We start from the raw sequence: 15342 nt of genomic DNA, 5'->3' as shown, positions 1-15342 counted from the left end.
AAGGTGAAAAAATTGTAGAAATATCAAAATTAATTACTTTATTTTATTTTTAGTTAGTTTATTTATCTATTTTGGACAATTAACACCAGTTAATATCCACAAATGGATTTAAGTAGCTTGAAGAACATTGTATATGAAAATTAATAATGTAGAAAATATTAACTGCTTCAGCAGATAATATTTTATTTTACTGCTGCAATGGTTAGTGTTACTTTGGTTATTGAAACTTTCTGATCATCTCCATTTATAATTAAAAAAGCTTGGAATCTAGACTTCATATCTTACTACTTATAAAAAAAAGACAAAAGTGCCACAAACTTGAAAAAAGTGTGTGTGTATATATATATATATATATGTATATTATTATTATTATTATTATTTTTACCATGAAAATATTTAAATATTAAATGCATAGAATTATTATTTTAGTACTATTTTTCAGTTCCTTCATCAGCAGTGTTCTATTTTACATTATTAGTGATTATCATGTTTAAGTGGTTAATAAATCTAAGTATAATTGTATAGATATTTAATCTACTTGTTTAGTCACAATATGTTCAGAAAAGATCTTTTGGGATTATATTTGTATGTATTTAAAATGTGAGCAATTTTAATGATGATCAGTGATGATAACTTAACAAAATTTATTTCTATTAACAGTACAAAATGCATATTAAATTAATAAATTATAAAAAAAATAGATAAATAAATTTCTACTTTCCAACTTCGAAAACTTTTCAAAAAAAAGGTGGTTTCATCCAAGTATTTTTGTTAAAATTATGAGTAATTATTCATTGCTGGATGTAATAACCTAGTTTATGGTATCATCCATGAAAACTTTCTGAAGAATTTCATATAGTTTAATAAGACTTATAGTTGTGAGTATTTTTTTATATCACTACCAGCTTTTTCTCCAGAGCTTTCTTAAACTCTGAATTTGTTTCCTACTATCCAGAAAGATAACCAACCACCTGTGGCTTTAAAACTATTATAATTTAAGTTTTCAGGAAACTTATTCTTTTACTTTAAACACTGGAATACCACTAAATAAACCTTCATTGAATAAGACATGCACAGTAGAACATGCCAACTAAGAGTATTAAACTGAAAGTCAATATTTTCTCCTAGTTATGAAAGGGAAAATTGTGCCATTACTTCATAGTTTGTCTGGACTAATAAAGCCGCCAGTCCAGACCCAATACAAAAAATGGTCTTCAGCATTGAGACTCATTAACCTTTTCAGATCATGTAGCCTTGGAACTGGTTATGTACGGCGTTAGTTTTAAAACGCTGTTACAAAATTATTTTATATGGCATCTAAGTCAGTTATTTTTTTTTTATATTCACAAAGTAATCAGTTTTATTACACAATTTGAATGACGTTTATACGATGTAAAATGTTTTATTTAGACTAGAAAGAACATGACCATTTTTTTCTCAGAAATGTGCTTGTGTGTGTGTGTGACTTGTGTATTATAATTGCTATGGTGATTACGGATTTATTTATTATTTACAAAAATAGCTTATCTTACTAGCAACATATCGATGTATTGAAACACATAATAAATTATGATATACGGCACACAAAAAAAAGAAGGAATTTGTGGTCATAAATACGTCACTTTTACTTGAGGTCTGTAAATATCTTTTCAGACAAATGATATCGGTAAACATGTAACACATATCGATTACAATCATAATGAATAACAATATACAGTAAAAATGGTTTTTTATCAATCTGAATAGCCTTTTCAGTGGTGGGGATTTTTATAAAACTTAGTTTTCTGAATCTACTTTCACTTATACTAACATATGTGATTTATGACACGGGATTTTCATCATATTTTGCCCAATTTTCAACCGATTTGCTTGAAAGTATTATTTTTAAAATCAGCAAATTATGTTTCATAAACACAAAGCAAAAAAAAAATATTTTGCTAATAAAATGTGCAAAAAAAATTCTGCAATTAAATTGTCATCATTTTTGTACTGTTTCAATTTTTTTGTTGTTACAGGCATAAAAAATATCCAATCGTAACAGGTTTTTTTCCAGAATCTGTTAAATCTCTTTAATATACTGTAATTTTTTGAAATGTTTTTCACAAGAGGGTAGCATAAGACTATGAAGGGAGGCAATCAGATACAAACATAACATATTTTTGCAGAGTGCTTATCAACCGCGGAGTGCTTATCAACCGCAGATCATTGTATGGGAAAAGGTTAAAATAAGCAATTTTCATTATGAAATCTTGATTTGTGTTTTTAATATTATCTCAGTAAGTGGCGGACTAATAACTGGTGGCTCTAGTATTCAGAATCCCACTATATTTAATTAATAGATAATAAAATCTAGCCCAAAACAATTATAATTCTAAAAACAAAATTAAATAAAAAGTACGTAGATTATTATTAGTTTAAAACAAATTCGTACAATCTAAGTACTGAAAAGAGCAGTAATAAAAACTGATATACATTTTAAAAAAACTGCACTGTTTAAGAATATTTTTAAAACCCTTTTTAATAAAAATTTTTATTTATATTTGTGTAAATTAATTAAAATTTGGTTTATTCATTCAGAATGTAAGCTTAAAATACTTAATGAGCTCTGAGTAAACTGATAATAAAAAACACATATTTTATTAATATTTTGTGATATTTAGTACTCAACGAATGGTACTCTGTTTTAATTATTTATTTGATTCTTACTACCATTCAGTGAATGAAGTGATAAAACTCTTATGAAAACTTTTTGATTTTCATATTTTTAACTGCTGTATTTTGTTTTTTATGTTATCATGGTAATGAATTGTAGAAATTTTTATAGCCCAGTGCACCTAAAAAAGTAATTTTATTTATACAGTATCAACATGAATCTCTAAATAATTCTGTAGGATAGTAATAGTAATTGCATAAATCTCTAAATAACTTGGTAGGCTAGTAGTAGTAATTTTATAGTTAGGTTTTGTTGTGTGATAGTAGTCACAGTATGCAATCAATAAATGTTATGATTTTTCCTGATACAGGATGGTGCAAACATATCACAAAATACACAACAGTCTATTCCTGAAGTAATTAATTGTGCTTCCACTTCTGTTTCAAATATCACAACTCCTATGGCCTCAGCCCTTATTTGCAATGGCAGCAGTGGTAAAAAGAAGAGAGTATCATTTGGTCTATTTAAAAATACTGTTCAAGGTGAGGGATGGACATTTCTTATCTAGTTTTAAATTCCCTATCATTAGTTTACTGATGGCAACAACCTTTATATCTGCCTTTTTTTAATCCTAGTGGTTTTTTTCCAGTTATTATGCTGATTTAGTAGTGCTTGCATTTGCCTGGATTACTTGTATAATTTATTGATAAAAGTAACTTTTATGATGATTTAAAATCACTGCATTAATGAGATAGAGAGAGAGAGAGAAGTATTTTTTGTTAAAATCAAGAAAATATTCATCATTGAAAAAAAATTTTGCTTTTTCCTGATCACCCTTAAATTTGTTAGCAACATATAAGAAAAACAAAATATAAAACAAGAAGTATGATATGTTGCTATCACACACACATTTTACATACATATTTTTAATTCAATTAATATAAACCACCTAGTAGTACAGAACATTGAGGTATTACATATGTGTTATCTTAATTTTATCATAAAGGTACTTTCATGAGATCCTGCACCCTCAATCATGATTGAAATTTTTAATTAATTTTAATTTTTAATATGCAGTATTATATGCATATTAAAAATTTTTAATATGCAGTTTAATTAAATATTTCAGTTATGATTGAGGATGTGGGATCCTGTGAAAGTACTTTCATGATAAAATTAAGGTAGATGGTATGTCTTTTCTCAATATTTTATACTAGATGGTTTATGTTAATATAATTTAACAGTACCGAGGAATAATGTGAATCTTAAAAAATTAATTTCAGTAAAATAATTATACTATATCATTATCAGTAAGAAATAACATAACAAAAGCAAAGTTATTACTCTCAAAATATATATAAATGGTGATTATATATATAATCTATAAAACAATTTCTTTTTCTTACTCTTAAAATTAATTAATGTAATTTGGTAATACTGATCATAAATATTCACTGAGAAAGTTGTTAAAAAGTACTTTAGGCTATATTCTGAATGAAATAAACTTGTATACAACAGTATTTCAACTCCCCCACCACACAACAATAAACATTGATTTCCATCTATTGTAATAATTACCAGTCATTTAATGAAAAAAATCTCCAAATAATGAACAGATGTGAGCATTTGATTTTGTTTCAAAATTGAGAATACTGAATGTGATCTAAAAAATTATTGTAACAATATAAGAGTAATTCTATTGGAAGCTGCATTTAAGAAATAAAACTATTAGAAACCCTACAGCCACCAGTTATAGGATTAAGATCTCTCAAAATTAGATCCATTTCACTGATATTAGTTAAAATAAAAAATTGTTGATAGTAATTACTACTCATCTCAATAACCCTGAGGTGTAGGCGTTTTCACAACAGAGTATGAGTAATCACCACAGAGTAAACTGCTATTAATTGTGGAAGAAATAGTTCACATGACTAAAAGCATTACTAGTAAAGCATCATGCCTTTTTCAAAAAAGATGCTACAAAATGAATGGTTAGGTTTAAAATCACCCAGATTGTGAATTAAAAATTTTTAATTAAACTAAAAAACTGACAGATTTTTGTTTATTAAGGAAAGTCTTCTAGATGGAAAAAGCCATTCAGTTAGATAGATTTGTTAATTTTGGATTAATGCTGCAAAGTTTAATGGTAGGTCTTTTGTTCAACTACATGCTTAAACTTTTTTTTAATTATCAAATATTGTTAACTTTCTTTCAAATTAATAGAGAGAGTTCTTCCAAAGAAACTTTTGAAACTATTAGCAGCGGTTCTTTTAATAGGATTAAAACACTGTTATTAATGGCATGGCACTTATTAAAATGTTTAGGAAACCCCTTTCCTAAGTAGAATAACAAACACAAAATAGATTAATTATAATTCAACTGCATAAAAAACTTCTCTATTTTTTTCAAGATGAGTGTGCCATTACTAATTAACTACAATAACTATTTAGTAAAACTATTTCCATATAATTTGAAAGCAGTTTGTTTATTCTTTTTGATAATTAAAAATTGTATAATAATTTATATATCTTTTGTTAATTACAATTTCTTCTCCTTGAAATCATTAATCTCCATAAACATATTTTTGTCTACCATATTTATGTTTAGAAACTGTAGTATATGATACATGGTCATAACATAGATTTTTCCATAAAGTAATTGGAAATAATGGAATATGTTAATTTAAAGATAAAAGTGCACAAGTGCTGTGGACATATCATCACTACAAGTACTTAATTTCTTAATATACTGATATTTTTAAATATTGTCATGTTCCAATATTAAAAAAAAAACATAATTACAATCTTTAATCTTTTTCAGAGGAAAGGGAGTATAAACGCATGATAAGAGAACAACCGTATGTAAAATTTGATGGAAATAAACAACCTGAGTATCCAATATATAAGGACAAAGGAATAAGAAGCCCTATCAATCCATTTTATAAAAGATTTGGCTATGATATTTCTTTAAAATGAATGAGTTTTAATTGGTGTTATATATTATAATAAATTATTAAAAAATTGAAATTTGATTGATTTAATTTCATGCTACAGTTAAAAATAGAAACTTCAGTACACTAAACAATAACCAAGAAAGGAAAATTTTCACTGGATCATTTAATGAAAGTGTAGATAATTTAGTTGAAAATTAGAATCTTACGTACTTACTAGCTAAGCCCTTGGTGACATGCTGAACGACAGGCTTTTGTGAACTCCGGGCTCTCATCCAGCTGGGTATGGTCTAGGACTGGACAATCTCTCAGGTGATCAGCATCCATTGTCTCGCAACCACACAGCGGACACTCAGGAGACAGCAGCACATGGATATGGTGAAGGTGACAAGCAAGATAGTCATTGCCAGTTTTTTTGTCAGAAGGCAGCTATCTGCCTTCTGACTGCCAGTGACCAAAGTCTCCCATCTCCACCAGCAGCCGTCTCAGAGAGTGCTGTTCATTCCATCTGTTGACCACTGCATCGACCAGTGCCCTGGATGAAGGCAAGGATGTGGGGCAACTAGGTTGGGATAGAGTCATTCCTAACTTGGCCAGTTTATCAGTTTCCTCATTTCCACGTATTTTGACATGACTGGGTATCCACTGAAACTTCAGTGTCTACCTGCGATTTCCCAGGCCTTCCACTCTTCTTCTATACTCAACCATCCTTTGGCAGTCCATTTGGGTGTTTTGCAATAGATTATATGTAGCGGCTTAGGAGTCTACCAAAACACTGCTTTCTAAGGAGAAACTAGCTTTGCCAATTCGGCTGCAGCGACATGCAGTGCTCCGACTTCACCATCATAGTTGCTGAGGGAGTGCAAATATGTCCACAGCTGTATATCCCTGGAAAAGACAGTAAGTAGTACACAGCTCCCGTTTCTCCACTGCCTGAAAATGAAGATCTGTCAATGTAGATGTGAATTCACTTGTCCTCCGGAAATTTCTCGTAGGTGGTTTGTAGGGCTAGCTGCTTCAGTTGATGAAGTATGGAGGCGTGTTTTGGCATCAAATGGTTCTTGAGTTCGTAGTGAGCTCGAGGTAAGTTGTTGAAGAAGTCCTGGTTCGTGCACAGAGGTGCAGTGTCAACAGGTGGAAAATCATACTTCCTTGTAAGTTTTTCATGTACAGTGAGTGGAGCTGTCTGTGTCCTTAGCCTAGAAGCAGCTTGCTGGTAGTTAGTCCACTGATGCTTATAGACTCTCCTAAAATGCTCCCATAATCTCAATGCTAGTCTTTTCGGTATGATTGTAGGTGCTCAATCTGAGTCTGTTCTTCCGTGGCTGCAATAGGGGTGGCCTTAGCAGTGCCTGTGATTACCCTTAAGGCTGCATTTTGAATGAGTTTGAGCTTGTTTAGTGTGCTAATGCTGGCTGTGACCATCACTTCACTCCCATATAAAAATTTATGTATGACTTGTAGGCAGTCTTGTGAACATCCTGATTTGCACCCCACCCTGTGGCTGTCAGTCTTCTTAGTAGGAGAGTTCTTTTCCACACAGTGATCCACATGGAGCTTCCACATTAAACGACTCCAGTTCAACCCCTAAATATTTGGATACATTGCTTTCCTCTACCACTATTCCATTGTACTGGAGGTGGATCTATGGTATTAACAGAGAAAAGCTGAAAGGTGGTTTTTGATGTAATCACTGTCATCGAATTATGCCTCGCCCATTGTTTAATTTTATCAGAGCTTCGTTTCCCAGAAAAGTAGGTCATCTGAATAAAGAAATGCCTAGACATGAGGCACACTACTTACAGCATGCAGGATTTGGTTTGCTTGGCATTTGTCCCGCTACCACCCTATTTGGTCGCCCTAAAGCATAACACCACTAACAGCAACTGAGCCTTGAACAGTTTAGCGACCAGTATCCTAACATAGCTCCTAGAGCTTATCTAACAGCATGAGCGGACTAAGCGTGGTGCCATACACAATCAGTTTATGTGTCCAACTGCTCACTTGTCATATATTTACTAAAATGGGTAGGCGCACCTTGTCAACTACTAAAAATATATATGACATCCATAATAAAATTTATTTCATTTAGGCAGTAATTCGCTGTCACGCCTAGGTTGCTGAATGTCAGCAAATACCTGTCTACCATTTTATAGCACTTGGAGCCGTAATAATTGGCTGGGTCAGCCATACTCAGGGTTAGCTTCCGATGGCAATGCGGTAAGAGTCTTTCCCTTAAGCAAACTATGGATGCCAGTTGAACACAGTAACCGCATTTAGGAACTCTCACATGGTCCAACAATGCAGCTCTCACCGCATTGACTTGCTGCTTGTGAATGGCCAATTTTCCCCTTGACCATTAAGTTCCAGGGTGGCTCCCTCCAAGAGCATGGCAGTCAAATATCAGGTGTTCACTGCAGATACACAACTCATCAGCTGCCAGGCGGAACGGAAACAGATATTGGTTCAAGTTAGCGTGGTTGGTGAGGACCCAGGTACCCATTGCCCTTATAAATGACCTTGAGGCATACCATCCCCCCAAATGCTGTATAAACTTATACAAGGATCAGAGGACCACAACTTTTTCCTGGGTTTCTCCCTGCATTAAACAAATGGATCCCCAGAAGCCAGTCATGACGGCTCCAGGCACTCTCCAATCAGCAGACTGGCCACTATCTAAGGGTCCGTCCATTGGCCAAGGACCCTATTGCAGCCAATTTTGATAGCCCAGCTGAATTGTTCAGCTATCAGTTCCACCTCCTCTTTGAGCTTCCAGTGTCATTCTAATCCCTGCAAGGCAGCACACTTGCGCTGCAGCCTGTCCTGATCCAGGCCCCTTAGGTTATAGCAAACCAAATCTGGAGCTCTTAGGTTGTAAGTCTATGATCGCTCACACTGGCCACGGGCTAGATAGTCCAACTACTTGTATTTCATAGAAAGTCGCTTGTCACCAAAGTTACGTCAATGTAACTTTCCTCCAGTTCTGCGTGCAGGATATCATTTATCATGATATTAAATAGCAAGAAGCTCGAGATTGCTTCCTCAGCTAGTTATTGCCTTTGAATGTGAAATCTCAATGTGCAGTTGGAATACCATATCCAGATTTGTCTTTGAGACAGGAACAACTCTTTATCCACCTAAACAGATTTCCAGATATTCCCTGTCTGGCAAGTTTATGTAGAGCATCGGCTGCCAGACAGTGTCATAAGCAGCCATCAGGTCCACCAGTAATTTAGTGCTGTTAATTTAGTCCTGCATTCCGATAAAGAAAACAAAGGCTAGTGTCAGAGCTCTTAAAAGAGCTGGTTTGTGGATGGTTCTTTGAAACCATCTTGATGTAGTCAGCGTGTTAAAAGGCAAACCTTGTGTTGATCGTAAAGAGGTTTGTTTGTCAAATGGGTGGCAAGTTTCAGAGAGGGGAGAACCTCAACTGAGGACAATGAATGTTCAGGGCATTCCTCCACTGTTCAAAATGATATTTCCCTGTAGGAAATTGGACAAACAATTGCCTGTTGGTCAGAAATGTCTCTGAGGGTCATCAGAATCAATCTAGAAACACTGTGCTTCATCCTCGCACAAGAATTGGGGATGTCAAAGCAATATATGAAGATCATTCCAAAAAACTTGACAGGTGAACAAAAAGAAAATGTTTGTCAAGATTGGTTGGAGAATGCAGACTTCTTTCAAAACATGATTAAGGGAGATGAAAAAGCAGAGCATGTAATGGAAAAAACCAGATGTCACAGATCAATAAAGCCAGAATGTCAAAATAAAAAACCAAAGCAATCCTGATGGTTTTTTTTAATGATGTGCAGCTGTGCTCTAAGAATGGGTTCCCCAAGATCAGACAGTTAATTCTGCTTACCACTTGTAAGTAATAAAACATCTGCGTGAAAGAGTTCACAGAGACCTGATTTGCAGTAAGACCAGTCAAAAAATAAAAATACAAAAACTATGACTACTATGGATTGTGTCCTCAACAGACTATTACCTAAAACAAGAACAAAGTATGCTAGCAAAGAATTATTTTAAAGAGTTATACTACTCTTGAAAAAAATATTGAGGTGCAAAACCTGTGGTGACTGTACCTCCTACTCTCCTCATCTGTAACCAAGATTAAGTGGGTCAGTAACCAATTTTCAGAAGTCAAAATCCAGTCTGAAGATAACAAGCAAAACAATAACTAGAGAAAAAACAGAATAATTAAGCTCATTATTTCCCACCCTTGAGTGAAATTGACCAAATTCATAACAAAACTGGCACTAATGTAATGTAATTAGTATAAAAAAAAACCCTTATTATTTTTTTATCGTTTTTGGACTCAAGTCACATTCTAAGGGGTTTTTGCCCCTTCCCTTAATGAAGGTTTGAATAAGACCAACTACCACCATAGAGTAACTTAGTTAACTAAGGAGCTTTAAATTGTGTGAAAACCTACTCTTTAAGTAAAGGTTTATCAGTTGTGATAAATTAAATGCTCCATCTGGCAAATTTTACATAAAAATTTGTATAATGTTGAGAAATCAGGCAAACATAATGGATAGCAGTAGATAACTAATACATATACATCATTCCAAAATTTTTCAATGCTAATTGTGTTTTTTTGTTAGAGGAGGTTATGAAATGTCAAAATCTGCAAAATTTGATAAGGTTTTCTTTGTAAGTTATACAGTATAACTATTTAGCCAAGAAAGTAAGAATGCCCAAAATTATATTTAAAATATATCATTTTAAATCATGAGAAAAAATACTTGGAAACCCTACAAAATTGAATATAAACATTGAATGAGTAAATAGTAAAATATGTTAATGAAAACAAGATATCAATTCAAAATAGCAACAGTATAATATGAATTCGTCACATTTAGCTATATGTTGTAATCAAACTTACAGTTCTTTTGCAGAATACATCTTAAAACTACATTAATATGTACTATGTCCTTTAAAAATAAACAATTAATTTGTATTTAATCTTTTAATTACAGTAATGTGCAAATTAATCCAAACACAGGTTTTATTCAATAAAAAGTAACTTTATGTAGAAAAAAGACCTGTACAGTTTACGAATATTTAGTAATTAATATGTCCTCTTGTATTCTTAAACTTAACTTATATGATTTGACATTCAACAAGTATTCTACACTTTTTGTGTATTTCTTTATTATGAAACCTTACCGAAGATATTATTGCTTTAATGAGGTCAATTTTTGTTGTACAATTCAAGACCATATTCAGAAACTATTTGTCATTGTGTTACACTAGTATGCTCAGAAAGAGAAACAATTTTTAAACTGTTTCTTGAAGTTATAGCCATTATTATACAGATTGTACCTTACACTTATGTACTATCATTTTTGTTCAATACTGTTTATGCATATTTAACACTTCACCTAACTTTTGAACAGTTTAATCTCATAAGTGTTCAAATCTCCTTCAACATTGGAATATGCTTTGTACCTTTCCATAACACTAAGACAAAACCTTATCTGGATCACTCTCAATAAATGCTTCTGGGAAGTCCTCTTTTAAATGTTTCACTGTGTAGGGATTTCTTTCATAAACCTTATTCTTTACAACACCCCCGATTGGTGTTAGGTCAAGTGAACGTGGTGGCCATTTGATGCTGCTCCTTCTTCAGAACCAGTGTTGTGGAAAGATTTGATTTTTCTGCCAAAGCATAATGGGGAGACGCTTAATCTTACTGAAAGAACATTTCAGTGAAGTTAGCTCTGGTTCTGAGTTGTGGCACTACCATTTTACAAAGCATTTGTAGGTTAATTCGCCCAATCCTCAATGCCATCAAGAAAAACTGGTCTGACCACACCTTCACTGGACAATGCACCTCACACTGTGATGACAGGCTGGATCAGTTGAGAAGTAATGGTAACATGTGGATTGCCATCAGCCAGTACATGCAGTTATGCCTTGTCATCTGACCAGACAATTTGAAGAAATATCCTAATCTGACCAAATGATCTTATTCAGAAGGTCTGGCTCCAGACCGATTTAGTCACACATCAGTTCACAGAACTGAGATCAGGGTCGTCCTCCAAAAGAACTGTCATGGGCAATATGGTTTTAATTTAAGCTTATGCATTAGGCATCGAAAGGACATTGTTGGTATGGATAGTTCAATAGAAGCACATCATAGACTTCTCTGAATCGTTAAAAAATGTTAACCACCGAACCTGTGCTTTCAAATTTATTTCTCATGAATAAATTTCATGATGGGAAATGTTAAAAGCTCCTTGCCATCCTGTGCACACCTGCTCCACATTTTCACAATTCCAAAATGGCTGTTGTATCAATCAGTTATATTTGGTCTTGATTTAAATTGTTTGTCATTGCTAACAATCATCTGTAAAAAAAAAAAAATATAATAAAAATCAAAACTGACATTTGAGGAAACAAATATTGTAGTTACTTCCAAAACATACAAAAGTATGATTTTATAATAAAAAATAAAATAAACTTTCACAAAACACTACTTTTAACATGAAAATTCTTGAATAATCATAGAGCCTCATATTACACAAACAACTTAAAGAATGGGTGGTACAGCAGTGCAGCCACCCAAAAAATTGAAATAAACCAAAAATTTCTGTATGTTGGGATTAATTTGCAAGCTACTACTATATACTTCAACAATGTCATCTTATATCTAAAGCTTAGAACTTAAACATGATCTAATGCTAGTGTACAGCCATTAGCCACATAATAAATCTTAAATGCAGTTATTTCATTATTATATCATCATTTAATCAGCTTATTAAAAACTAGAAAATTTATTGCTACATATTGGAAACAACATAAATTAACAGTTACCAGCCAGGTTTCAGAAGCCACAGTTACTTCTTTTTAGGATTTTTTTTTACATAACCACTCATCTCAATTTTTAATAAAAAACTTATTTTTGAAGATCAATAATTTTTATTTAGTGTAAAAATATTCACTATTATAACTAAATTTAAATCTTGTATTTATCAAATCCTGGAAAATGTAACTACCAGTATTTCTGGGTTTTTTACTCTACTTTATTTTTGTTTTACTTAACAATTTTTTTATTCTTCTTTATATATTTCTTCTTTTTATTTGTTTAGGTTGACAACAGTGTTTCTTTTTTAAGCTACTCAACATGTTAAAAAAGTGCTTAAAATTTATTACTAATTGGATATTTTTTATGCTCTGTAGAATAATAAACACCTGTAAATGCTTTACAACTAAAAATAAGATAACTAATGGTATCTGAAAAACCAAATCCTACAATATTCAAAAAAATCTCTTCAGTTATTCATATTGAAATAACTAATTCTTTAAATTTTGTTAAACAAAATTAAATTATTACACCTTTTCATATTTATCATTTTCTTGATAAATGTGCACATTTGTAATTGTAGAAATAAAACTGGTCCATGGAGGACATGAAAAGTCAATTGGAGTGTTATCACCACCACCCTTTTTCACCATAATTTTTTTTCTTAATAAATTTACTATAATAATTAGTAAATCATAATTTATTACAATTTTAGTATGATTTCTGTACTAAATTTACTTAATTTCAGTAAAAGCAGGAAATCAGCCCCAGAAAAAAAATTTTTGTTAAAACAAAAATATCATGCACTATATGCATAATAATATCCAATTTCAGATTTACATTATAATAAAAATAAATCATATCTAATTTTCATTTGAATTTAATTTAATTTATATTTTTACTTTTTACAATTTTTTTTATTCTACTTTATATGTTTATTTTTTTTTTGTTTAGGTTGACAACAGTGTTTGTTTTTTATGCTGCTCAACCTAGTGTTTTTATTTGCATATCAGCTGAACTGTAGTTTTTCTACTATATTCTTTCACTTATTAGTGAAATTTTTTTTTAATGTTGTTCTTTATAGTGAAATGAAAAAAAAAAATCCTTAAAAATGTATTATCTATTTTCTAACTTAATTAAATTATTTAATTGAAAACAACTGTTCAACAATTGATATCAGTAGATTTTAAATAGTATAGTGTACAGTATTGCAGTCAGTTAAACTACTTAAAAATGACTGATGAATTTGCCAGTTTTAATCTGGATACGCCAGTTGAAGTAAAGGTAACTAAAAAAAAGAAGCAACAATTATTTGCATATTTCTTTCTCATATTATTTATGTTGATTTACAGATCATTATATGTAAAGCAATTTTTTCTATCTGTACTCAAATTATATTACCTGATGATCCTGAATAAAGTTCATTAATTTTATATCCATTGGATATATCATTAACATAACATATTGTGAAATTATTTGTTGATAAGTTCTTTGTGTCAGAAAACAGATAATTCTTGGAGAAATCTGTTTGACACAGTAGGGATAGTTTTACAAGCATACGTGTGCTGGAACTGTTTGTTTACATCGAATCTAAATATAATTTTATAAGTTAAGATCACACCATTATGTTTGTGCAAATTTTTTTAGATCTAATGAAAAAAGTCTATCATTTTCCCTTAAGTTGCTCAAAACTGATCAGCTGTTCCTGAGTTCGAATCTTGCTGAGAGTTTGACATCTTTTTCATCTATCGTTTTAGCCTATTTGTTAGAATGTGTGTACCGCATGTTCAAAGTTGTAATAATGAAATGAAATAACGAAGAGTTTCTAAAATTTCAATTTTTTGTCTATGATTTCATTAGTTTGATGCAATTCAACATTACTTCAAAATTTTTACATGTTTACTGGAAACTTAATTTTATGTTAATGTTAAATCATTTTTTTCTTTGTCTTATATAATTTTTGCAATGTACCTAATTTTTAAAAATTAAGTGTTACTGAAAACCTTTTGCTGGCATTATAAATATGATTATTTTTGAAAAATGAAATTTTTCAATTTATCCCATGCATTGTGTTTATTCATTCTTTCCAAAACCATTCTATTAAAAATTCTCATTTTAAGTGATATTTTTTAGCAGGAAATAAGTTTAGTGTTTACATTTTTGCAAATGTAGTGTACAGAGCTATAACAGAAGATTATGATGCATCATCATTATATCTGAAAAAAAATTTCGTCTTCTCAGTTGTCATTAACGTTTGGAATATGTAAAAGAAATTGTTAGGGATGTAGGATGTAGAGGGTATACTGAAATGAAACGACTAGCACTAGATAGGGAATCTTGAAGAGCTGCATCAAACCAGTCAAATGACTGAAGACAAAAAAAAAGTTGTCATTAGTGAAGACTGATCTATAGTATTGTTACCTTTAATTACACTGATATTATTTTTGTGCCTTTGAAGCAAATAAAGTTGTATTTGTTACTAAATTATAGTGAGTAATTATTATGAATCGCTGCATAAGAAATATCCATAAAAGTATTTCTAGAGCATTTGCATTAGTGTAGGATTAAAGTATCATTTTGTCTACAGAGATTATTGATTATCATTTATTGATGTATAATAGAAAGTAAAACTGGTTCTAAAATTGAACTGAACAATATAATTTTCCCGCTAATAATGTAGCAAACTGATGCCAATAATCTCTTATCATATCAATTTTTTTTTTTGTTTAATTCGACACATTTGCTATCTTAAAGATAAAATCCAAACCAGATACTGACAACATATATTGTACATATCTTCTACAGTCTTGGTTGATGGAGGTCAGAGTTTATAAAGTCAAAAAAATAAACTCTTATCTTAAGTGGCAGATTTAATGTCGCAACAACAATAAAAATTGGGATGGATAATGTGTAGCGGCAAATTAA

The 15342-nt window shown here is 31.3% G+C and overlaps 2 protein-coding genes across 8 annotated transcripts in view; both read left to right on the top strand.

Annotated features, from left to right (window-relative positions):
• The window catches only part of Nnp-1 (Ribosomal RNA processing protein 1 homolog Nnp-1), a 42697-nt gene extending 37018 nt beyond the window's left edge, over positions 1–5679 (top strand). Inside the window, exons 7-8 of one of the 2 annotated variants that reach the window (XM_075368716.1) lie at positions 3024–3195; positions 5474–5679. In XM_075368716.1, coding sequence (XP_075224831.1) covers positions 3024–3195; positions 5474–5628 — 327 coding nt within the window. In that variant the 3' untranslated portion in view covers positions 5629–5679. The remainder of the gene's footprint in view (positions 1–3023; positions 3196–5473) is intronic. The other variant, XM_075368717.1, reaches the window with a different exon arrangement.
• A 7956-nt stretch (positions 5680–13635) lies between these two features.
• Positions 13636–15342, top strand: part of LOC142326314 (serine/threonine-protein phosphatase 4 regulatory subunit 4-like) — an 84491-nt gene continuing 82784 nt past the window's right edge. For all 6 annotated transcript variants that reach the window (XR_012756756.1, XR_012756757.1, XR_012756758.1 and 3 more), the window contains exon 1: positions 13636–13701. Coding sequence is in view for 3 of the 6 variants with exons in the window: in XM_075368713.1 (XP_075224828.1) it covers positions 13651–13701 (51 nt within the window). In the remaining 3 variants the exon portion in view is untranslated. The remainder of the gene's footprint in view (positions 13702–15342) is intronic.

This window comes from Lycorma delicatula, chromosome 6 (assembly GCF_047948215.1).
Source record: "Lycorma delicatula isolate Av1 chromosome 6, ASM4794821v1, whole genome shotgun sequence".
Classification (NCBI taxonomy): Eukaryota; Metazoa; Arthropoda; class Insecta; order Hemiptera; family Fulgoridae; genus Lycorma; species Lycorma delicatula.
This window is presented reverse-complemented; position numbering and strand designations above follow the sequence as displayed.